The following is a 25,943-nucleotide window of genomic DNA, read 5'->3' as shown; positions in this document are numbered from 1 at the left end:
TCCTGCTGCCCACAGGGGCCCTGCTCTCTCAGGGATGGAGGGTGGTGTGCACAGTGGCTTCATTAGAATCAGGAGCTATGGACTGAGTTGTGTCCTCCTCAAAGTTCATATGTTAGAGCCCCAGCCTCCAGGACCTCAGAAAGTAACTGCATTTGGAGGTGGGCTCTTTAAAATGAGGTCATCAGGGTGGACCCTACTCAAATAGGTCTAGTGGTTCCACATGGGATGTTTGGTGAGGACTCAGGGAGAAGATGTCTAGATCTCTTCTGTGGTCATATCACAGGTCAAGGACAGAGGCCTCCAGAGAAGCAACCCACTAGGACATCGACCTTGGACTTGGCTTCCAAAACAGTGAAAGTATTTCACCAATTTAAGTCCTGGTAGGGGCACTTTGTCACGCAGCCTGAGCAAACACCAGGAGCTGCTGGCCCACAGGTATGCCTGCCCTCGAGTCACTGAACTGCCCAGGGAGAACCCATTCTCCTTCCTCCCATTCGTGTTGGGGCAGCTGCCTTGTGTCTGGCAGTGAGATGGTGGCCGATGTCACTGCCAGGGCTCAGCTCTGCCCTCTTCCCCTTGACATGAGGCCCAGCAGGCCCATGGTGACCCTTTCTTGTCCCCAGCTCCCGGCTCCTTCAGGATGAAACTCACCAGGACACAGGAGGCCTTATGTCCCAACCCGAGTGCACTGCTTTCCAAAGCAGTGTTATTCTAAATCATGCACGCAGACACAGACATTGAAGCACATATGCCCCGTGCCTGGGCTCGCTAGGGAAACTCTCTTGCCAGCAGCGTAAACCCATCCTCACTTCCATTACACACTTGCGGGAGAGTGCCCACACACAGCACTGCACACTCACCTTCGAGTGCCCACACACAGCACCGCACATTGCCTTAGAGTGCCCACACAGAGCACTGCACACTCACCTTAGAGTGCCCACACAGAGCACTGCACACTTGACTTAGAGTGCCCACATAGATCACTGCACACTCGCCTTAGAGTGCCCACACACAGCACTGTACACTTACCTTAGAGTGCCCACACAGCACTGCACACTCACCTAGAGTGCCCACACAGCACTGCACACTCGCCTTAGAGTGCCCACACAGCACTGCACACTTGCCTTAGAGTGTCCACACAGCACTGCACACTCACCTTAGAGTGCCCACACAGCACTGCACACTCACCTTAGAGTGCCCACACAGAGCACTGCACACTTGACTTAGAGTGTCCACACAGCACTGCACACTCACCTTAGAGTGCCCACACAGCACTGCACACTTGACTTAGAGTGCCCACATAGATCACTGCACATCACCTTAGAGTGCCCACACAGCACTGCACACTCGCCTTAGAGTGCCCACACACAGCACTGTACACTTACCTTAGAGTGCCCACACAGCACTGCACACTCACCTTAGAGTGCTCACATAGACCACTGCACATCACCTTAGAGTGCCCACACAGCACTGCACACTCACCTTAGAGTGCCCACACAGCACTGCACACTCGCCTTAGAGTGCCCACACACAGCACTGTACACTTACCTTAGAGTGCCCACACAGCACTGCACACTCACCTTAGAGTGCCCACATAGACCACTGCACATCACCTTAGAGTGCCCACACAGCACTGCACACTCACCTTAGAGTGCCCACACAGCACTGCACACTCACCTTAGAGTGCCCACATAGAGCACTGCACACTCGCCTTAGAGTGCCCACACAGCACTGCACACTCACCTTAGAGTCCCCACATAGATCACTGCACATCACATTAGAGTGCCCACACAGCACTGCACACTCACCTTAGAGTGCCCACACAGCACTGCACACTCGCCTTAGAGTGCCCACATAAAGCACTGTACACTTACCTTAGAGTGCCCACATAGATCACTGCACATCACATTAGAGTGCCCACATAGCACTGCACACTCACCTTAGAGTGCCCACATAGATTACTGCACATTCGCCTTAGAGTGCCCACACAGCACTGCACACTCACCTTAGAGTGCCCACACAGAGCACTGCACACTCACCTTAGAGTGCCCACACAGAGCACTGCACACTCACCTTAGAGTGCCCACACAGCACTGCACACTCACCTTAGAGTGCCAACACACAGCACTGCACATCGCCTTTTAGTGCCCACATAGAGCACTGCACACTCACTTTGAGTGCCCACATACGGCACTGCACACTCACCTTAGAGTGCCCACACACAGCACTGCACATCGCCTTTAATGCCCACATAGAGCACTGCACACTCACCTTAGTGTGCATGCACAGTATTGCACATCACCTTAGAGTGCCCACATAGAGCACTGCACACTTACCTTAGAGTGCCCACACAGAGCACTGCACACTCGCCTTTCAGTGCCCACATAGTGCACTGTACACTCGCCTTTCAGTGCCCTCTTCTGGCTTTGGTAAGGGCTGACCAATCATACCCCTCCAGCTCAGTGAGGAGTCCATGGTGGGCGAGATCCAAGCTGGACCTCAGAAAGGATGCCGCTCAATCCCAAGCCTCTTGTGGGAATTCAGAACAGCAGCACAGGCGCCCCCCATCAATTGTCACAACCCCCACAGCCTTGGGATGCTGGGCTCTCAGAGTGCATGGAGAACAGTGCAGAGCTGTGGCTCACTCTGAGGCCTCTTCCCAGGAAGAGGTGGGGGACAGAGATGCTGTGCCCTTGGGGTGTGTCCTCAGGGAGCCCATCCACAGCCCCTGCTCCCACCACAGCCCAGTTCTGAACCCTTGCGTGGGAACCTACCACAATGACCAGCAGGGCAGGGGCCACGAAGGCCCAGATAGCACCACTCCCCAGGGACAGCCAGCAGCTATGGAGGGAAGCAGAGCAGTTACTTCAGCAGTCTGGGCCACCGCCCTGCCATGTACCTCATCCCTGTGGCTCTCGGCCACAGCTCCTGGGCCACAGCCCTAAGTCTTGATTCCCACAATTACTTTTTAGTCCACGATGACCTCATGTCTCATTCTTGGAGAGGACTTTCCAGACTGCAGACTGGGTCAGCGACCTCTGAGGCGTCTACCAATGCCCAGAGTGAGTTTCCATTTCATCATCAAGATAGACAAACCTCTGCCAGGGACTGGCCTCCTCCAGAGCGCTCCAAACCCCGGCCCAGCAGGCGCCCTCCTGAGGGCTGGGAGGAGGATGGCCACCATGGGGCACCTTTCCCTGCCCGCTTGCTGGGGGCTGCCAGTCAGCTACCCTCTCCAGGCCATTGCTCTATCGTCCTGGGAGGTAGGTCCAGCTTGAGGATGTGAAATTCCTCCTTGCCTCCACAATGTGACCCCAGAGCTCAGGCAAGAAAGCCGGCTCCCTTAGAGTCCCAAGTCTTTGCAGACCCCGTGGAGTATCCAGAACCTCAGACTCCCAGGAAGTGTCATCTTTCTGTCCCCAGAAGCTAGTGTTCCCAGGACACTGAGCACACTGACAGGGGCCTGGCCAGGCGTGTGGCCCAGTCCTCGCTGGCCCGTGGTGTGAACGTCTCGGGCTGCCTTTAGTTCACAGCAGGTCCAGCCCACGCACAGCAAAGCCCACAACCACATGGTCTGGTTCAAGCCTACGGCCCCTTGGCTGGGGCTGTGATCACTGCTGTCCAACAGATGGGGAAACTGAGGCCCAGAAAGCCCAGGTGACCCTCAAGACTCAGGGGTGCCCTGTCCCTAGCCGCCCCTGGGACACTAAATCCCCAAACAACTGAGAGCCCTGTGTGAGGCCCGGGCATGTCTGGACACCACCTGGGGAGGACAGGCCTTGCCTGGAGGCGCCAGTCCATAGCATTCGAGGCAGTTCCCAGCTCCTAGAGGGACGGCGCCACCCAGGAAGTCTGCCCTTTCCAACATTCCACCCAGAATGGTGCATTTGTAGGACCTCCCGACGCCCCCAACCTGTCCCGTCCAGGAACCCAGGGAGCCCTGAACCTTGCCGGGCTGCCTCCTGGCTCAGGGTGGGAGAGAGGCTGACGTCAGAGCCGGGTGGGTGGGCGGTCAGCACCTGCGAGCTGTAGGCAGCTCAGAGCAGTTCGAGAGCCTCGAGGTGGCTGGAGAAGGTTGCTCTTCTGCCATTAGTGCCTCTAGAGGCAGCAGGATGGAGGCAGGCACCCGTGGGCTGCTGCCTCCTCTGAGTCCTCTCCTCTGGCCTCCTCCAAGGCCTCTGAGGCACAGGCTGCACTGGAGCAGAGACTTCCCGACCCCACTCACTGATGCGCTGCCTCCCGGGCCCTGGGAACCTTCCCCTGCCTTCTCTCCCCACACGCTCAGGCTGCCTCCAGCCCCCTGACCCACTGGCAGCTGGGCCTGGCTGGACGGGCACAGCCCTGGGACCCTCGAGCCCCAGCCCTCCTCCTCCGAGGAAGGGAAACCCTGTTGCTGGAAGGTGAGTACCTGCCGCCTGGCTCCTTGCTCCTCCTCCTGGCTCAGCTGGACCCAGCAGCAGCGGGGCCAGATGGCCACACAGGCCTGGGCCCAGAGTCCCTCCCTCCTGCCGAGCAGGGGGTGCTCAGGCCTCCTGTGCACATCAGCAGGCACACGCTGCACACGCGTGTATTCGCTCCACCGTGAATTACTGGGCACTCACTGTATACTGTGCGCTTGCTAACCACCTAAGGGCTCCAGGGCCACAGACTCGGGCCCATGGGGGACCAGAACTGTGTGTCTAAGACTGTGGGGTAAAAAAATTCCATCATAACTTTCACTAGCTGTCATCCCACCCCAGAGGGCTGGCTGTGACACCCTGGGGATGCTGTGACTCCCCACTCCAGTGGGACCGTGACACCCCCATCCCATCCCCGGGGATGCTGTGATACCCCCGTCCCACCCCCTGGGGATGCTGTGACCCCCCGTCCCACCCCCTGGGGATGCAGTGACACCCCCTGCCCACCCCCTGGGGATGCAGTGACACCCCCGTCCCACCCCTGGGGATGCAGTGACACCCCCGTCCCACCCCCTGGGGATGCAGTGATACCCCCGTCCCACCCCTGGGGATGCAGTGACACCCCCGTCCCACCCCCTGGGGATGCAGTGACACCCCCGTCCCACCCCCTGGGGATGCCGTGACACCCCCGGCCCACCCCCTGGGGATGCAGTGACACCCCCGTCCCACCCCCTGGGGATGCAGTGACACCCCCGTCCCATCCCTGGGGATGCTGTGACACCCCCGTCCAATCCCTGAGGTGCTGACACCCCGTCCCACCCCCTGAGGTGCTGTGACACCCCGTCCCACCCCCTGGGGATGCAGTGACACCCCGTCCCACCCCCTGAGGTGCTGTGACACCCCGTCCCACCCCCTGGGGATGCTGTGACACCCCCTGCCCACCCCCTGGGGATGCAGTGACACCCCCGTCCCACCCCTGGGGATGCAGTGACACCCCCATCCCACCCCCTGGGGATGCAGTGACACCCCCTTCCCACCCCCTGGGGATGCAGTGACATCCCGTCCCACCCCCTGGGGATGCAGTGACACCCCCGTCCCACCCCCTGGGGATGCTGTGACCCCCGTCCCACCCCCTGGGGATGCAGTGACATCCCGTCCCACCCCCTGGGGATGCAGTGACATCCCGTCCCACCCCCTGGGGATGCTGTGACACCCCCTTCCCCCCCCCCGGGGATGCAGTGACATCCCGTCCCACCCCCTGGGGATGCTGTGACCCCCGTCCCACCCCCTGGGGATGCAGTGACATCCCGTCCCACCCCCTGGGGATGCTGTGACCCCCGTCCCACCCCCTGGGGATGCAGTGACATCCCGTCCCACCCCCTGGGGATGCTGTGACCCCCGTCCCACCCCCTGGGGATGCTGTGACATCCCGTCCCACCCCCTGGGGATGCTGTGACCCCCGTCCCACCCCCTGGGGATGCAGTGACATCCCATCCCACCCCTGGGGATGCTGTGACCCCCGTCCCACCCCCTGGGGATGCAGTGACACCCCCTTCCCACCCCCTGGGGATGCAGTGACACCCCCATCCCATCCCTGGGGATGCAGTGACACCCCCGTCCAACCCCTGGGGATGCTGTGACTCCCTGTCCCACCCCCTGGGGATGCTGTGACACCCCCATCCCACCCCCTGGGGATGCAGTGACACCCCCATCCCATCCCTGGGGATGCAGTGACACCCCCGTCCAACCCCTGGGGATGCTGTGACTCCCTGTCCCACCCCCTGGGGATGCTGTGACACCCCCATCCCACCCCCTGGGGATGCAGTGACACCCCCATCCCATCCCTGGGGATGCAGTGACCCCCCCGTCCAACCCCTGGGGATGCTGTGACTCCCTGTCCCACCCCCTGGGGATGCTGTGACACCCCCATCCCACCCCCTGGGGATGCAGTGACACCCCCTTCCCACCCCCTGGGGATGCTGTGACACCCCCTTCCCACCCCCTGGGGATGCTGTGACCCCCGTCCCACCCCCTGGGGATGCAGTGACATCCCATCCCACCCCCTGGGGATGCTGTGACCCCCGTCCCACCCCCGGGGATGCAGTGACACCCCCGTCCCACCCCTGGGGATGCTGTGACACCCCCATCCCACCCCCTGGGGATGCTGTGACCCCCCCTTCCCACCCCCTGGGGATGCTGTGACCCCCCCTTCCCACCCCCTGGGGATGCAGTGACACCCCCATCCCATCCCTGGGGATGCAGTGACACCCCCTTCCCACCCCTGGGGATGCTGTGACACCCCCTTCCCACCCCCTGGGGATGCTGTGACCCCCGTCCCACCCCCTGGGGATGCAGTGACATCCCATCCCACCCCCTGGGGATGCTGTGACCCCCGTCCCACCCCCGGGGATGCAGTGACACCCCCGTCCCACCCCTGGGGATGCTGTGACACCCCCATCCCACCCCCTGGGGATGCAGTGACACCCCCATCCCATCCCTGGGATGCAGTGACACCCCCTTCCCACCCCCTGGGGATGCTGTGACCCCCGTCCCACCCCCTGGGGATGCAGTGACATCCCGTCCCACCCCCTGGGGATGCAGTGACACCCCCTTCCCACCCCCTGGGGATGCAGTGACACCCCCTTCCCACCCCCTGGGGATGCTGTGACACCCCCATCCCATCCCTGGGGATGCAGTGACACCCCCGTCCCACCCCTTGGGATGCTGTGACTCCCTGTCCCACCCCCTGGGGATGCTGTGACACCCCCGTCCCACCCCCGGGGATGCAGTGACACCCCCTTCCCACCCCCTGGGGATGCTGTGACTCCCTGTCCCACCCCCTGGGGATGCTGTGACACCCCCGTCCCACCCCCTGGGGATGCTGTGACTCCCTGTCCCACCCCCTGGGGATGCAGTGACACCCCCTTCCCACCCCCTGGGGATGCAGTGACACCCCCTTCCCACCCCCTGGGGATGCTGTGACACCCCCATCCCATCCCTGGGGATGCAGTGACACCCCCGTCCCACCCCTTGGGATGCTGTGACTCCCTGTCCCACCCCCTGGGGATGCTGTGACCCCCCCGTCCCACCCCCGGGGATGCAGTGACACCCCCTTCCCACCCCCTGGGGATGCTGTGACACCCCCTTCCCACCCCCGGGGATGCAGTGACACCCCCGTCCCACCCCCTGGGGATGCAGTGACTCCCCGTCCCACCCCCTGGGGATGCTGTGACTCCCTGTCCCACCCCCTGGGGATGCTGTGACACCCCCATCACACCCCCTGGGGATGCAGTGACACCCCCGTCCCACCCCCTGGGGATGCAGTGACTCCCTGTCCCACCCCCGGGGATGCAGTGACACCCCCTTCCCACCCCCTGGGGATGCTGTGACACCCCCTTCCCACCCCCTGGGGATGCTGTGACTCCCTGTCCCACCCCCTGGGGATGCTGTGACTCCCTGTCCCACCCCCTGGGGATGGTGTGACACCCCCTTCCCACCCCCTGGGGATGCAGTGACACCCCCGTCCCACCCCCTGGGGATGCAGTGACACCCCTGTCCCATCCCTGAGGTGCTGTGACACCCCTGTCCCATCCCCGTGGATGCTGTGACCCCCCCGTCCTACCACAGGGTACTACCCCATCCCACCCCAGGGCACTGTGACACTCAGCACTACTTGTGTCCAGGCCTCTTGCACTGCCAGGCCTGGGGCCCGCAGACAGTGTGCCCCTTAGAGCCAGGCCAGCAGGGCGTTGAGGCCCAGGACGCTGGCCAGGCCCTCACCAGGGAGCAGGTGGGCACCACACTTACTTGTCACGCGTCCCGTAACTGTCCATGGTGGACGCTAGGGTGATGATGCAGATGAGGAGCGGGGACCCTGTGGAGAGGCAGAGCGCCTGTCGGCCCGCCTGGCCTCTGTGCTCAGTCACACCCAGGGACTTCAGCCGATGCTGGGCACAGAGCCCCTGCCCTCAAGGGAGGCACGAGCACACGGAGGCCAGGCCCAGTGCTCCCCTTACTCCCTCGTGCAGCCTCTAGCCAGAAAGCCCAGGAGGCTGCGCAGGTGCAGGCGAGGCCTGGCACCGACAGGAAGGGAAGCCCCACAGGTCTCCTGACCTGAGGCTCTCAGCCAGGTGCAGCTGGCACAGAGGGACACGTGGCACTTTTGTTACAACAGGGTGAGCCACTTGGCATCAGGTGGAAGAAGCCAGAACTTCTGCCCAACCAAACAATGCACTGCTGTCCCCTGGAAGACACTGGCAGAACCCCCACAGTGCACTGCACCTCAGGAGGATCACAGGACAGACCTCATTACAGTCCACTGCACCTCAGGAGGATCACAGGACAGACCTCATTACAGTCCACTGCAGCTACAGGAAGATCACAGACACAAGTGCACTGGAGCTCCAGGGGGATGATGGACACACACCCTTACAGTGCACTGGATCCCCAGGAGGATGACGGACAGACACCCTTACAGTGCACTGGAGCTCCAGGGGGATGACGGACAGACACCCTTACAGTGCACTGGATCCCCAGGAGGATGACAGACAGATACCCTTACAGTGCACTGGAGCTCCAGGGGGATGACGGATAGACACCCTTACAGTGCACTGAATCCCCAAGAGGATGAAGGACAGACACCCTTACAGTGCACTGGAGCTCCAGGGGGATGAGGGACAGACACCCTTACAGTGCACTGGAGCTCCAGGAGGATGAGGGACAGACACCCTTACAGTGCACTGGAGCTCCAGGGGGATGAGGGACAGACACCCTTACAGTGCACTGGATCCCCAGGAGGATGACGGACAGACACCCTTACAGTGCACTGGATCCCCAGGAGGATGACGGACAGACACCCTTACAGTGCACTGGAGCTCCAGGGGGATGAGGGACAGACACCCTTAGAGTGCACTGGAGCTCCAGGGGGATGAGGGACAGACACCCTTACAGTGCACTGCACCTCAGGAGCACCATGGACAGAGCACCTCAGGGACAGAATCATGGTGCCAGCTGAGACCTGCTGAGGATCCACAGGGTGTCTGGGAGGGAGCAAGCTCAACTAGCCCTGGGAGTCCTGGGTGGCCAACTGCATGTGGCGGGCACAGTGCCCAAACAGCCAATGTTCCAGTCAGCGCTGCTCAGGAAGCCATCCATGCGGCCCAGGGGACTGCCGCTCCCTGGCTCTAGAAGCAGGTGACCCACAAGGGGCCGGCAGGAACATCCAATGCCTGGGTCACAGTAACTGGTTCAGGGCATGTGACCCTGATGGACCCATGAGACTCAGTTAGGGAAAGCTCCCACTGGCTACTGGGAGGCCAAGGACATCAGTGGGACCTGCATCCACCCAGCCACCTTGGCACCACAAGGGTAGAGCTGAGGCACCCACTAGAGAAAGTCAAGGAGGGCAAACCTTTTTCTTTTTTTTGTACTGGGCATTTAACCCAGGCATGCTCTGCCCCTGAGCTATATCCCCAGTCCCCCACTCTTTTAGTTTTGAGGCAGGGCCTCACTAAGTTGCTGAGGCTGGCTTGGAACTTGTGATCGTCCTGTCTCAGCCTCCTGAGTCACTGGGATTATAGGTGTGTGCCACCATGCCTGGCAAGGAGGGCAAATCTTGACTGGATCAAGCCATGCCCGAGGTTCACCCTGGACCTCTTTCATTATGTAAGCCATTAGATTCCCTGTTTGCCTAAGTCAGTGGAGATGGACTAAGTGTGACTAATTAAGTGCTTTTAGTGATTTACAGAGCTCTCAGGGTGTTCAGGAAAGGCGGAGGTAGCGGGAAATCTAAGGAAAAACACCTGGACGGGCCATCCCTATAGCTCTCAGTGTTGGACTGCTTTTAGCGGTTCACCCTAACCCCGGGGGAGTTGGCCTCCCACCTCCCTCGGAAGCTGGGCAGAGTCCCAGGTGAGCGTGCCCTATGACTCTCTGGAGAGAACACACATGGCAGCACTGGCCAAGCTCAGCTGTGGTGGCATCTGCTCTGGCAGCCACTTCTGCACACGGCTGGGCTCTGAGCAGAACCCTCATGTACCTGTTTGTGCCCACACAGCTTGGATCTCAGAGCAGAGCGCCAGCCACAGGAGCTGGGTCTGGGATCAGGCGCAGCGGCCCCATCAGGGTGTCCTCTGTCCACCCTCTGTAGGGGCCAGCTCCCTGCCCCACCTGGGCCTCCCCCAGAGGGTGTGCAAGGTTCCTGATGAGGAAATCACATTTCTCTAATTCCTGGAGTAAGGAGGGGATGGGAGCATGGGGGTGTGGCCCCTGGCTCCCTCCTGGCAGGGTCTATGCTGGAGAAGCAGGACAAGCTGCCCTCCCAGTGTCTCCAGGCTGCAGCTATCCAGCGACCTCCAGCGGCGAGGGCTCCATGCCCCCTTTTGGAATACAAGGGTTTGGGTTTGTTTTTAAATTAAACACCTTGGAAAGAAGTCTTGCCCCTGAAACACTTTGTTTCAAATGTTGAATAAATGCGTTACTGAATGGCTCAGTCTCACAAGAGAGACTGAGTTGCAATAAAGGAAAATAAAACAGGTGACATTCTTCCCCTGCTGAGCCTGTGATCAGATCCTCTCTTGCTCTAAGGTGCAAACTCTTTGCTGCTCACCCTCACCTCCTTTCCTGACTTCTCCCAGACTCTCTTTTTCACTCACTTCCGTGCCCCTCACAGTCCCCTGCAGAGCACCTGGCCCCAGCAAGCCTCAAGGACGGTGGTCGACTTGACAACTCTGTGCCCCACTTCAGCTCTAGGCTTACAGAGCATGGTACTGCCTGCGGGTCGGCACAGGGCCAGGAAGAGTGTGCGGGAAGAAGCCTCTGTCTCCGAGGACTCTGCCTGCAGTGTGGCCTCTCCTGCTCTGGGTCAGCCTCCAGCTTCTTAATTAATGGCAGAGGCTGGGAGAGCCCCGCTGCCTGGAGACTGCCTTTACTTAGGCCCAAAGCCAAGGAGCTGGGGGGGGGATGAAGGACGCAGCTCACGGGCTCCTGATGAAATTAACAAGGGGGAAGTCGACAGGAAGATAGATGGAGGCTGCGGGACCAGGGGAGACCGTGCTGCTTGCACACAGCCTGCATCAGGCCACAGACTCACCCTGCAGGGACCACAGGCGCCAGCATTAGAAGACGCACAGCTGCAGCCCATGTTGCCTAGCAGGAATGCAAACTCCGTGTGTGTGGATTTCCTCCTTCCTCAAAAGAAGGTGGTGATTTTATGCAAAGTCCCTCAGTTTTTAAGTATTGGCAAATAACTCACTTTTCTCCAACGGCTTGATGAAACCAAGCGCCCCTCCAGGCTGGATCGACTGGATTCTCACACACTCCCACACCCAACACCGGAGCCCCACTCACCGGGCCCTTCTCTCGGGACACATTCTGCAACCCTTCCCTTCCATCCCTCCGTCTTTGATGGGGCTTATGCACATGCGTGCACATGCGTGTGCCTCTAAATGGCATGATTCTGTCCCGAGAGAACCTAGAACACTGCAGATGGTTAGCCAATCACCTTCTGAATCCTTGCTAAGGAGTCAGAGAAGTGATTCCCTCCTGAGGAGTCAGGAAGGCCTGCAGGAGCTGGTCACCCTGGAACTGGGCTCACTGAGGGTGGAGAGTGCCAGACATTTGGACTTGGAGCCAGTGTGGGCAAACTGCGACCCTTCAGTGGGAGCAGCAAGGTGGGCCTGGGACTTCACACACACCTCAGGGATTCCCTGCAGGGCCGGCAGCTGTCGGGAGGAGGTGCCCGCGTCCCTGCTCCATGTTCTCCGGGGAGGGCATGAGGGATGCATAATTTAACTCCATTTCATCCTCAAATAAATTACATTTGCCAATTCAAAGCACAAAGTAAACAAGCTTAATCTCCTCTTTGCATGATGAGGGCTGTGAAAATTAAATCTATTTGGAGAAAACCAAAATCAGGCATCAGGTCCCCAGTGCTGGGTCCATGCCTCACGGCAATGGCAAGAATGCCAGGCACCAACCCGACCCTCACAGGAAGCAGGCCCTGTGCTTGCCAGGACGCCCCAGGACAGGCAAGTCCAACCCACTGGCTGCACCTGTGATCAGAGGACTCTCAGACCCAGGCACGGACGCTCTGCAGACGCACGACCAGCAACACAGCGAGAACTGAGTAGCTTAAACACCTTCAGTCTGTGTCTTCTGCTAAGGCACAGGGCACATGAAGGCAGGTTCATCAGGAAAACCCCACTCTGGGTAAGAATGCACCAGCACCTGCGTCCCCACCAGACCTGCGGGAGGAAGCCACGGCTCCAGAGGTGAGGACACCACAGGTCATACCCCAGGCCCTGCCAGGGCAAGACCATCTCCTGCTCCCCCAACTCCATGCCTTAGAAGCTCTGAGCCAGGGAGCAGCAGCTCCAGGGGGCTTCCTAGCCTCCAATCAGCTTGCAGCATGCAGGACCCCAGGTAGGCTTGCTGGGAAAACAGGCCCTCGCCCTTCCCACCTCAGCCGGCTCACAGGACAGAGGCGAGCTCTGCAGATCAGAAGCTAAGTCCCCTGCCCCTGGCCCAGAGCAATGCCTCAGGAATTTTTCCAGGAGAGAAGCAGGTGATTAGGGTACAAAACTCCTAAGTGCTCTGTGTGGGATTCGGCTTGTTGGAAGAGTGAGGGGAGTTGGGGCTCAAGCACACTCTGGACAGGGATGGGGCCTTTGGGGTACACGAGGAAGAGGAGCGGGCAGGTCCAAGAGCATCACGCTGAGCCACACTGGGGAGAAGAGGGAGGGACAGTCAGGCAAGGGACACCACTGAGCCTGCGCCTCCAAGACTGGCCTCAGAGCCACCCTGCAAGGGGCCTGGCTTAGCCAGATCTGGCTGTGGAGCGAGGCATGCCCTAGGCCCTTGCTGGGAACTGCAGAGCCACCTGCTGGCACTTAGGGGAGCCTTGCGATGTCCACACCCACACAGGCAGGGGCTTGGTGGGACCATCGAGGGGAGCCTCCATTGCCCTGGGGCTGCCGTCCTGCAAGGCTGTGCCCCTGACCCACAGCAGAGCCCCAGACATGTGAAGTGAAACCCAACAGAACTGAAGGGAGAAGCTCCAACGCAGCAGGTGGCGACTTCAGTAGCCGCTTTCCCTGGTCAGCGAGGAGACAGACAGGCCTGCGGGGCGTGGAGACCCTCCAACCCCAGCACATCTCTCACGCCCAACGTTGGTCATTTACCAACATTGGTCATTTACCGCATAACACACTCCCCACGCTCCAAAGTCACACACCATTCCTGGGCAAAAAGGGTAGAAATCCCAGGAAAAGGCGGGAGATTCCGAAGTCTGTGGAGGTCAAACAGCAAAGGGTCAAAGAAGAAATGTTTGAAAATCAGAAAGGACTCAGACGAAAGGAAACAGGACACGCAGACATGGGTGCGGCCAAAGCAGTGCCCAGAGGGAAAGGCAGGCCTGCGGAGCCTGTGGCGGAGGGGCTGGGCCGATGCCCCTGCACAGCACGAGCAAACGGGACGTAGCAGGAGGGAGCAAGGGTGAGGTCAGAGCAGAAATGAATGCGAGGGACAAAAGAAAACAAGGCAGAAAGCAGCAAAACCAAACGCGGATTCTCTCAGAGACCTCCAGGCCGCAGCACGCCGGGACCGGGAGTGCTTCAGGAGACGTGGGAGCTCTGCCTTGACCAGGGGCTCTTTCCGTCTGGCCGCGGGAGGCACCAGGGGGAAGTCCCCGACCTCCCTCTGGTCCCCACACACCCCGGCCCACCTACCCCAACCCAGCCCGTAGTAGTAGAGGTGCTTGCTGTCCTCCGAGCCGAAGACCTTGACCACCATGCTGTAGAGGTGCAGCCCTTCCACCAGCATCCACGCAAAGGCGCTCAGGAAGAAGTAGTGCAGGAGCGTGGCCAGCACCTGGCAGGGCATCTGGGGGCAGCGGAGACAGGTGAGACTCCCAGGCCAGCGTGGGCTCTGCTCTCGGCTCAGCCTCCAGCAGCCGCCTCGGGTGCCTTTCCTCCCGGGGGCCCAGGCTCCCTTTTCTAGTCCCTGAGCTTTGGCTGTAGCGTGTACCTGGGGCTGCCAATCAGCCTTGAGTCCCTCCCAGGTGCGGGCCTCACGTTTCCCTGCAGAGCCCAGCCCTGCTGCCAAGAAGATCCACAAGTGCCTACCCAGGAGGTCAGGGAAGCAGGATGCCCCAGCATGAGGGCTGCTGCCCACTCACCGTGCCCGGCTCAGCGTGGAAGCTGATGAGCAGCAGGACTTGGGCCACCAGGACAGCAAAGGACAGGTTGGCATGGATGTGGTAGCGCTGGTTCCTGATGGTGCTGACAGAGCTGAGGGCGGAGGTGGGGCATGAGGTCCCAGTGCCAGCTCACGCTCTGCTGCCCGTTCCCCAGGTAGGGCTCCCACACTCCCACAGTGGTCCCAATGTCCATCCTCTGAGAGGACTCGGGGGTCTTTACAAAGTTCAGCCCAGTGTTGTCACTCCCTGCTTGGACACTTGATGTCTGCCTGTTGCTCTTAGATGGGATCCTGGCCCCTTTCACAGCCCATATGGCCCTGTACCATCTGACCCCAGCCTGCCACTCCAAGGGCTCAGTACCCCTTCTCTGTTTATACCCCTCCCTCCAGTCTCAGGGCCTTTGCACCTGCTGTTCCCAAGTAGGGCTCTGCATGGTGGCCCAGATGCCTCCTCTTAGAGTTCCCTGACCACCTGTCCTGAGCTGCTCACCTTTCTGTCCCGTGTGCCCGATGCAACTGCCTTGTGGGAAAGTCTGGTTTCCTCTGCTGTTGACCTCTACTAGTACCCACCCACAATGTGTTCCTGTCTGTCTTGGCACAGTCAGGCCCTCAGAAGCTGACCACACGCCTGGTGTGGCCTGCCGAGGAGCAGGCAGTCCACACGGATGCCCAAGCCTGCTCTTGCCTGGTGGGGATCTTAGTGGCTCTTGGCCGGGTCTGGGCTGGGGGGTCTTTGCCTTCCTGCGTGACTGAAGCCTGGGGTCCCCACTCCACAGCATCCCCTGCACTGCAGATCCAAGGGCGCAAGGCACTGGATAAGGGTTATCAGCCCAGGAAGAGCTGGGCCCCAGCGGGGCCGGGCTGTCCTGTGTGACTGCAAATGCAGGAGGAAATGCAGTGGGGTTGGGAAATTGGCGCGTCTGTGAAGCGGCCGACCTCCCGGAACTGGGGAAAGGGTGACTCACGACAGCGCGGCGAAGGTGACCAGCGTGGCGGCCAGGCAGAGCACAGACAGAGAGCAGCCGATGTAGCTGATGGACGACAGCGCCACCTGGTGTCCACGCGTGAGCTGTGGGAACAGAGGCGTGGGCGCCCGGCAGAGGGCCGAGTCCCGGGAGCCCAACCTGTGAACAGGGTGCTGGCCACGAGTCCTGGTTCCCACCCAGAGCCTGTCCTTGCCCGCATGGGCAGGCTAAAGCGGCAACCCCGGCTGCCCAGCACTTGGGGTGCCACAGGCTGCTCAGTTGCCACTCAGAACCCCGGGCCCCGGGACCTGCAGAACTCCTGCCCTCCTGCCCTGCCCTGCCCCGCCTGCCTGGGCTGGGACACCCGCAGAGGTGAAGACAGGTCAGGAGCCAGACCGCCAGGGCTGAAGCCCAGCTCAGCTTGTCCCGGGACCAAGTGGGCTGCAGGCCTCTGGCTGTGAAATGAGACAACCACGCCCACCTCAGGGCACCAGGGGCTCCAGGGGCACCAGGGCACCAGCAGAAGAATGGATTCACATACACTATGGTGCCAAGGGAGCAGACTCACGCCTGGCCAGGTGGGTCTGCTGTGACCCCGTCGCGGGCTGGCGCCCACTCTGCACCCCACCCTGACCCCATGAGGAGAGCCAGCTCTGGGCAGTGGTGCTGCGCTCCTCCTGCTCTGGCACCTGCAGGAGGCACCTGCTTCCTCAGTGGACATCACACCCACCTCCGGGGCACCTGACACCTTTCAGACAACAGGTGGAGCGCAAGTGAAGGCAGCACAGGTCACCCACAGCGCAGCCTCAGGGCAAATGGCCCCGGGCTCTAGGAAGCCCAAGGTCCCTAGGCAAGAGGCCCATCCTGGCTACCCAGCTGCTCCTGAGGCTCCAGGCCAAGACTACCGCCTGTGGTCAGAGCCCTGTGGCCTGAATGCCTCATGGATGTCAGATCCTGAGGCCACAGACCGCACACCAAGATCCCTCCCTCCCTGGGGCCAGGACACCAGGGTCCCCAGCTCCAGCTCCCACCTGTGACATTGCTGGGGGCTCTGGAGGCCTTCCCCCTGACCATGCTTCCCCCTGACCATGGCTCATGATGAGGGCAAAGGGGACCTCACAGAGGGCCGCCTTGCTGGCCGTGGGAGGAAAGTGCTGCGGGCCCCAAGGCCCAGCTCCAGGGCCAGGTCAGGCAATGACACGGGTCACAAGGAACATGTGGGAGCCAGCAGAAGAGTGCCAGAGGACTGGACCCCACGAGATTCACAACCTTAAAGTGTGCGATTCACAACTGAGCCATCAGGAAGCAGGGTACACACCTGGCCTCCCCCTGGGTCCAGTCCGTGAGTGCTGCGGGGTGCGTCCCCAGGGCACCTGCAGGCTGAGCGGGGTGCATTTAAACTCACAGCTGTGCAGAGCTGCCAGTCACAGGTCCCAGCCATGGATGAGGGGCTCTGTGTGCCTTGCAGGGTCCTCTCCCTGTCCTCCTCTCCCAGCTGGTACAAGGGGACACTTTGTCCTGAGCACCCAAGTCATGTCCTGGACCTTGAGTTCTTGGGTCCAACCTGCCCCTGCCCAGTTCTGCACCATAGGCTGACCACTGCTGGCTGGGTGCCAGGTCCCTGACAGCCAGGACGGGCATCATGGTGATGAGGTCAATGGCTCTTTTCTCACTGGGCTATAGGTGGCTTTGGGGGCAGTGGTCACATCTGTTATGGCTCCACCTCCTGCTGGATTTGCAGCCCCCACACAGAGCTGCAGCTTCCACCAGGAGCCCTGGCCCTGGGCTCTGCCCTCCGGCTGGGGCAGGCGGCTCCAGCTGTGGCTGACCCGGCACCCCTGCGTCCATGGAGCTTCAGGGGCTTCTCCCTTGAAGCAGTTCCTGAATTACCTCTCCACTCCGAGAGGCCAGCTTCCCGGCTTCCCCTGGCTGAACTGCACACAGCGTGGCTGAGGGGAGACTGAGAGATGCCCAAGTGCAGGTGGGCAGTGGGGGTGAAGTGGTCAGTCCTGGGTCCCTCTGTGGCCCTGTAGAGAGGCCACTGTCTCCGAGGAGGGCAAGTGGCCAAGGGAAGAGTCTCCTCCAGATACCCAGCCTGCCCCACGGCACCCTAGGCTGCAGGTAGTTTGTTGTCCCCTGTCCTGGGACATCAGTCCACCTCCTCAGGGGACTCAGCCGGGAGGCTCTGCCTGGAGCTGGAAATGCTTTTGCTCTTAAGACCCAGGATGGTCACCAAGCCAAGGCTACCCAGGGGCAGCAGAAGCAGCCCCTGGAGGGGAGAGAAGGGTAGCACAGGGCAGGGCAGGCCAGGAGGGGGATGGGCGTGTGCCCGCCTGCCAGGACTGCTCTCTGGCCTTTGTCCATGGTCCTGCCCTCTGCTCCATGCTTAGGGCCCCTGCACAGCCAGGGGGAGATGGACAGTGAGGGGTGGGGCCAGCCTCCCTGCCAGGTGCCCTGTCACAAGGCCCCGGTGGAGGCACAGTCTGGTGGCTCTCCTGGGCTGGTGGTCTGTGCCATCAAGACGCCTGGACACCTTGCTAAGAAGCGAGCCATCTTCACGCTGCACTATGCTTTGTTCCAAGAACAGAGGGGCTGTGGAACAAGCCCCAGGCCCCGGAGGTGGCCCCGCCGCTGCCGTCCAGCTTCTGAGACAAGGCAGGCTGCTGGTGCTCACCCAGCACAGCTGTCGCCAGCGCCAGGCAGCACTTCCGGCCCCTAGCCTCCCAGCCCTGAGCCGCCCACCCTGCCGAGGCCCGGCCCTTGGCCTGCTTTGGGCCCAGCCTGGCCTGTCTCCACTCCTGGCCACCAAGCCTTGCGGAGTGAGACCCTGATGCTGAGGGCAGCTCCTTCCTGAGATGGATCCCCAGATGGGGCCATCCTGGAGGAGGCGGTGACTCCCCTCCGCAGAAGGCTCAAGCCCCCACGGCTCCAGAGCACTCTTGTTTCTGAAGGTTCTAGAATAAACCAAGCAATGGTTGCCTTTCCCCCAACAGTAGCAGCAGGAGGGGGCTGGTTTGGAGCCACAGAGGTTGGGAGATGGGTGCTTGGGCTGGGTACTCAGTCTGGGCTGTGCCCCCTCCTCCTGCCTCAGAGCCCCGAGATAGCCCACAGGGAAAGCCCTGCTGCCCTATGGACGGGGAAACCGAGGCTCGGCAGGCCCCTGCCAGGGCCTCTCAGCCTGGGGCAGGACGGAACCCAGGTCTGCAGCTGGCTAGCAGTGGAGGGGCTGCTGTTGCTTCGGCCCCAGAGGGGACAGAGCAGCAGCAGAGGGGCTCAGTGGGGCCCTGACGCAGGCTCACAGGCTCGACACCCACCCCAGCGCCATGGCACACTGCCCTGGACCTGGGCAGTCGCCATGCAGCCCGGCCGCCCCCTGCCCCTGGACGAGTGTGGCTCTCATAGTGGCCCCAGCACCACCTTGCAGCCCACACACTCCCAGGTCACGGCCCACCCTGCAGGCCGAGCGCTCCCAGTCAGCACCTGCTGGTGACCCTGAGCACAGCTCCCCCGCCTGCCGGGGTGTGGACGGGCCTGACTGGAGGGCTCTGTGGCGCTGTCCCACCCCAGTGCCCCAGCTGCCCTTCCTCTCCCACCCGCAGGCAGATTTAGAAATGCCAAGAAAAGCCTGGGGTTTGTTGAGGACGCGGATCCCTCTGAGTCAGAGACCACAAACCCAGGGCCTCCAGAGAGGCTCTAGATAAATCCCACTGCAAAGGGAGCTCTGCCTCCTGTTCCTCCCCAGCCCCAGGAGCATGCAGGTCCCCAGGTGGAAGCCGGCGTGTCCCTGTCTCTGACGAGCAGGTGACGAGGCAAGCCACTGATGGTCCGGGGCTCGCCCACGTGCCTGCAGAGTGGCTGGGCGGCTCCAGCCGTTCCCGTCGGAGCAGAAGCTCAGGGCGGCCAGGCCTCTGTCCTTTAAAATCAGAAGTCCAAACTTCTAGATAACATATCTGGGTTTGAAATATTGACAAACAACTTTTTAAATTTTAATTAGGGACTAAAGGAAACCTGTCCCCTGGTGGAAGTCAGCCTGTGGACTGGCCAGACTGTCCTGGTGAGGCTCGCTTTCTGTGGCTGCCCTTGGGGGCTTGCCGGGACGGCTTCCCAGGTGACCCTGTGCTGGTGCAGGGCCACAGAGCAGCTGCCTGTGCCCACATGGTTCCTAAGGAACCTGGGGAGGAGCCCGGGGCGAGGCTGGGGAAGGGGCTGCCTGAGAGAACGGGCACTGGGCACTGGCCTCTGGGGCTCCTGCCACCCAGGGGTGGGCCAGACAACCTGGGGGACTTCTGTTCTGTGAACCCTGGGCAACACAGACGGGGCTGTCGTTCCCTGAGGTGGGCCAGTGGTTTCCAGGGGCCAATGCCAGCCCCCAGCCCTCCGGCCTCCTTCCCTCTCCTTCCCGCAGAGTCCTTCTCTAAGTCAGCTGCAGCCCCTGCTTCCAACTAGAGCCCTGGGCGGTGTACCCCCAGGCCCTGTGGGGTTCCCTCCCTGCTGGCCCCTCTCGGGACAGGGCAAACTCAGCTCAACCTGCCTGCCTGTGCCAAGCAGCTGTGACGGGCATAGTCAGCTCTTCAGGCCATGCCAGTGTGTGGGGGGCATACCAGCCCCTCCTGGGGCTGACTTGCTCACGCCTGGCTCACAAAGCAGATGGGGCAGGTGCCGTGCACCAGGCGAGAAGAAGGAGCAGTGTCCCTGGGGACAGCTCACAGAGCTGCGGATCTGCTCTTCCAGGCCTATCGTGGGCTCCTCACAGACACACAGGACCCAGGTCCCAAGTCTGCCTGCACTGCCCGCCCCTGTGCCCACAGCCCCTGCCCCGTGCTAACAGCCACAGGCAGCTTCCTTGTCTTTCTTGCAATCATACGGCAGGATACACCTTCACATATTTAACACACACACAGAAACACACCCAAACCAGGGAGCTCCCGGGCACCATCCCGGCTCTCCTGGACAGCAGCCTGGAGCACCACTCCCGGCCCCAGCCCCCTAAGGAACCACGCAGGTGAACCCACTGTCTGCCAGGATTGCTCAAAGGGCTCTGCCTACTCAAGAAGCCTCTGAAACAAGCTGGGGGAGGAGAGTGGCTATGGAGAGGCCCCAGAGAGCCCGGGAGATGGGACGCGAGCCCCTGGCATGGGACCTGCACCATGAACCCAGAAGCCAACAGAGCGAGCTGGGGCACAGAGGAAGACGTGGCTCAGCATGGAGGAGGCAGGGCCACGTAGGCTGCTGTGTGACTTCTGTCAGTGAGCGTTGGGTTTGCTATCCGCTCATGACATCTGCCTTGATTTCTTTAATGTTCGAGGGAATGTTCATCTTTAGCAAGGATAATTTTAAACCATTTTCAAATCAACCCTTCCTGGCAATGAATAGATGGATTTGCTCCCACAAAGACACCCACAGACTAAACCTGCTGTCACTGATATTGAGAAGTGGCAGATCCATGATCATAAATGCACTGGGATTCCGGGCCGCTGCTCCTTGAGCTGAGCCCCTCCCCCCCTCTGGACGGACCGGCCCCTCGCACTGCTGCCACCCAGCAGACCCTGACAGCCGCAGACAAGGCACACTCTTCTCGGTTTGCAGTGTGAGGACCTGGAGGAGGAGGCTGTGCCCGGTTAGGAGGGACTTGGGAAGTCCCCAAACCCTCCCCCTGTGATGGCCAGGATGATGGCTCCTCACTAGGGGCCATAGGACCAAAAGGAGGGTGGCCCCTGATGCACTGCCCCCTACAGGCTTTGCCTCCACTGCCGGGGCCTGTGTGACACTGCGGTTCCCAGCCGGTGCTCCGCCAGTGCCTCCCAGCAGCCAGTGAGCTCAGCACCCACCCACAGGACTGGCACTCAGGCGCCGGAAGGCAGTGCCTGCTGGCAGAATGCCTGCCCACTGGTTGGCTCTGGCCCTGCTGAGCCAGGGCTCACGTCCTCATCCCAGGAGCATCTCCCTGGAGGCAGCCCCCGGGCTCCCACAGCACTCACCTCCAGGCAGGTGACCCATCTCTCCATGTCCCCTTGGGCCCCTGACACAGTGAATTTTCCACTTATGAGGGGCTCAGCCTGGAAACGTGCAAACAGTGGGTGCGCCGTTTCACAGGACGCGGACTAGGACCTCACAGGCTGGTCTGTTGGCAGGGCGCCTGCGGCCCGCAGTACCTGGTGACCAACAGGAGGGAGGCCCTGTTTGCAGGACCCCGGGGTTCCGAGCCAGCTCTTACCTGCAGCGGAACCACCTGCATAAGGATGGCGAAGTTGGTGAGGTGCGTGCAGTGGCAGACTGAGTAGGTGAGGTTCCCCTCCGTGCGCACACAGCCCTGGCTCGACCAGACGCCTTCGCCGGAGCTGAGGACACAGCAGCTGTGGTCAGTGGAGGCAGCACCGCACCCTCATCAGGGCCCAGAGGGCAGCAGCGCTCTGCACACTGGCCTGTGGTCTTGCTGGACTCGCCCTGCCCACCAGGAATGCAGAGCACAAAGCATGTATCAGTGGCTCCCAGGGCCAGGCCGCAGGGCTTGGGGCGCTGGGCTGCCGAGGTCGCAGGGAGCACAGGCCTCTCCCAGGATGGGAGGGGAACCCTGTGTTGGCACTGTCCTTCTACAGTGCCCGACCATGCCCAGGGCAAAATGGAATGTGTACAGCCCACCGTTCAAATGCAGGAGATGCCCAGCTGCCAATCAGGATGACACCACACACGTGGACAGGAGCTGCAGTGTGGATTTCAAATGAGCACGTGAGGATGGGACACTGGACAGCGTGAGCAGGAACGTCGGCCGTGGCTCACTGCAGACACCTGTGCCACAGTCGCACAGGCAGCATGGAAGCAGACAGTGCCAGGTGCTCCCACAGACCAGGTAAAACCCACGGACAAATCAGAGGTGCGGACTCAGCACCTCCACAGGCCCAGGACAAGAGGCAAAGGGCAGACGGGACATCTGCGTTTCCACGATGACTCAGCATGGGACACCGTACAGTAGAGTCAGAAGCTCCTAGACCAAAGCCTCCTGAAGCCAGTGTGCTCCCAGGTCAGCTGGCTCCTTCTCAGGTGACAGTACTGGGGGTCTGATGATCTCGTCTGCACTTGCTTTCAGATTCCAAGCAGGACTCTGAAATGGTTCTCTTGGTAGTTGTGACCTCAGTAACCAGCAGAGACCAACCTGCAGCCAAGGCAGGGGCTCAAGCCTGGCTCTGTGCACCTCTCAGCTGCAACTGCAGTGCCACCGTGGTTGCAGCAGGGTGTGTGGCAGCAGAGTGGGGCAGCGGGAGCCGTGCCCACCTCCCCTGCCACGTCCCCGCACAAGGCACACGCCGATAGCATCGACACTTCCCAAGGAAGCCTGTGGTCGCTGCACTTGTGACCCTTGTGTGTGGAACCTGAGAGGGTGGGAAAGGGCATTCAAGATGGCTCAGGGGTGGCACTGAGGCTGGCGACTAAGAGGCAGGGACAGTGGCTTCTGATTAGTGAGCTGCCCTCCTGAGGAGTGGGAGGTACTGAGCAGAGAGCAGGGACAGAGCCTCCACCCTGCCAGCGAGAGGAGCCAAACCCCACTGACATTTGGGAACCAGGGACGGAAGAGGGCCCTGTGCCCCTCCGCTCACGCTGGGTCTGATTTTCCCAGTGCCCACTGTGTTCCGCGAGACCCCTCTGTCTGTCTATGGGAGATGGGAGGTGGCCCGACCACCCGACCATGAACAAGCACTGAGCAGGCGGCCAGGCATGGCCAGGGGGTGAACACTGGCCTCTGCTCGGGCGGAGGGAAGCAGACCACAAAAGCTGCACCTCCCAAACGAAGCCGCAAATGCGCGACGTGACTTCATCAGCCCAAGCGGCCTCGCCTCCGCACGGGGTGAGGACCCACTCCCGAGGGAGGCAGTGGGAACAGGAAGGCAGCTCTGGTTGGGCAGAAATAAATCTGCCACGGAAGCGGGCCAAGCAATCCTGGAGCCCACTAAGAACGTGCCTGACCCTGCGGCCCAGGAAGGCTGCACCCAGGCAGAGAGCACTCACGTAGGTGCATAAATAAAATGTGACACATATAAATACAGTAAAAGAAATCCGTGCCAACAGAGGCAGGACACAAGCCAAGACGAGGCGGGGTGAGGTGCGGAATGTCAGGTGAACCACACCACTGTGTCCCATGAACACAAAGAAAGCACACCCCAAAACTTCCCCAGTCGTAACCACTGCAGGGAGAGGCAATCGGGACCAGACGTGAAGGTTAAGGGGATGTTGCTTTTTTAAAATAATGTTTCACTTTTTTAAGGAATAATGTATTCATATATTACTTATAAATTTCTTAGGGTACAAGTCTAAAAAACGTGACTCAGAATTCTAAGCCCAGTGAAAATATCTTTCAAAAGTAAAAGAGAATAGTTTCCCAGACAAATAATCCCCAAACGCACTGCCAGCAGCCCTGCGCTACAAGAGAGGCTAAGGTGACACGCTGCTGGACAGAGCCTGGGTCTGCAGGAGACACAGCGGCTGGATGCTGAGGCCCGCACTGTCACCACGGTCTCATCTGTACTTGCTGTGCAGAAGAAGATTGTCTGGGGTGGAAATGCCTGCCATGCTCGGTGCCCTCAGGACACCTGTAGGATACCATGAGGAGGAGGAGCGCTCAGGCCCAGCAGGAGGGACTGAGGGACCGTCCCAACACCTTAGGAGGCATCTGAATGCCAGGACTGGACTGAAGGTGGACACGATCGTTCTACGTGCCAGCCGAAGCGCAGGGCAACCTCCACAGAGCATCAAAGGAGAGGTGAGAGAAGTGCAGAGAGGAAGTAAAATGCACATCAGAGCCCATCCAAGTCAGGTCAGAAAGAGATGGGGAGGGGAGACAGGAGACAGGGAAGGCCCCGGGAAATGGCAGCTCGGGATACAACCACATGGGTGATCACAGGGAAATGGTAGCTCGTGATACAACCACATGGGTGATCACAGGGAAATGGCAGATCGGGATACAATCACTTGGGTGATCACAGGGAAATGGCAGCTCGTGATACAACCACATGGGTGATCACAGGGAAATGGCAGATCGGGATACAACCACTTGGGTGATCACAGTAAATGCAAACTGTCTAAACACACCACTGGAAAGAGAATGTGGACTGGATTAAAAAGCAAGACCCAGTGATGTGCAATCTAAACACCCATGTTAAGTATACTACATGAATAGGATAAAGGTAAAAGGGCAGATAAGAGAGAGATGTGACTCAGCACCCTAAGGACACGTGTGACACAGCACCCATAGGACAGATGTGTGACACAGCACCCATAGGACAGATGTGACACAGCACATAGGACAGATGTGACACAGCACCCATAAGACAGATGTGACACAGCACATAGGAGAAACATGACACAGCACCCATAGGCCACTAATCAAAAAGTCGGAACAGCTGTCTGGACCGGCCTGAGTAGCCTTCAGTACAGCACATGTCCTAGGAGGAAGAAAGACCCTGGGTTGGGATGGGACTCAGGGCAGAGCACTTGCCTAGCATGTGAGAGGCCCTGGGTCCCATCTCCAAATCAAGGACATTACATAATGACAAGAGGTCAGTAACAAGATGTAACAATACCAAACATATGTGTTCCTACCAACAGAGCTTTGAAATATAACAAAGGAAATTCCACAAATCTAACAGAAATGGCATCTTGAGCCATAACGTTGAAGATTCACATCCCCTTCACTCCTCTCCACCCCCTCCTGGATCAGGAGACCAGCGTCTGGATGCTCAAGAACCTTGTACAAAGTGGTGTTGTATCTGCAGGTGGCCTAGACACATCTCCTGAGTCATTTAAACAGTCTCTTGATTACTTCTCCAGTCTTACATGTAAACATGGTGTGAATTATTTTTATACTGCATTGTTCAGGAAATAATAACAAGGAAAAATCTGTATATATTTGATACAGATGCAATTTTTCCCAAATATTTTTGATCCACAGTAGGTTGATTGCACAGATCCAGAACTGACGGGCACAGAGGGCCACCTGTGACTGACAGAATGAGCTGATGGTAGCATAACAAGGGATAGAAGAACCGCATGTGAACATTCATCGGCCTGACCTAATTAACATGCAAGGAATGTTCAACAGAGAAGAGTACCTTTTTTCAATCATGGTATATTCACCAAGATTTAACAGATCATGGTCGTATAACAGCTTTTAGTGAATTTTAAAAATTGAAGTCATAGAAAATACATTTTTCAGTCATAAAAAATAAGAAATCAGTAGCAGAAAGATAACTGGAAAATTCCCAACTATTTGGAAATTAAGCAACACATTTCAAAATAATACGTAGGTAGAAGAGCAAGTCACAGGAAAATTTCAAAATGTTTTAAATTTAATAAAAATAAAAACAACATGTCAAAATCTGTGGGATGCTGATAAGTG

General features: G+C 59.8%; 1 protein-coding gene across 2 annotated transcripts in view; it reads right to left on the bottom strand.

Annotated features, from left to right (window-relative positions):
• Positions 1–25,943, bottom strand: part of Adgrd1 (adhesion G protein-coupled receptor D1) — a 108,917-nt gene that overhangs the window by 11,874 nt on the left and 71,100 nt on the right. For both annotated transcript variants that reach the window (XM_047561577.1, XM_047561578.1), the window contains 6 exons: positions 21,771–21,894; positions 15,557–15,660; positions 14,572–14,683; positions 14,123–14,276; positions 8,205–8,271; positions 2,775–2,841 (listed from right to left, as the gene is read on the bottom strand). In XM_047561577.1, coding sequence (XP_047417533.1) covers positions 2,775–2,841; positions 8,205–8,271; positions 14,123–14,276; positions 14,572–14,683; positions 15,557–15,660; positions 21,771–21,894 — 628 coding nt within the window. The remainder of the gene's footprint in view (positions 1–2,774; positions 2,842–8,204; positions 8,272–14,122; positions 14,277–14,571; positions 14,684–15,556; positions 15,661–21,770; positions 21,895–25,943) is intronic.

The sequence above is a fragment of the Sciurus carolinensis genome, chromosome 8 (assembly GCF_902686445.1).
Source record: "Sciurus carolinensis chromosome 8, mSciCar1.2, whole genome shotgun sequence".
Taxonomy (NCBI): domain Eukaryota; kingdom Metazoa; phylum Chordata; class Mammalia; order Rodentia; family Sciuridae; genus Sciurus; species Sciurus carolinensis.
This window is presented reverse-complemented; position numbering and strand designations above follow the sequence as displayed.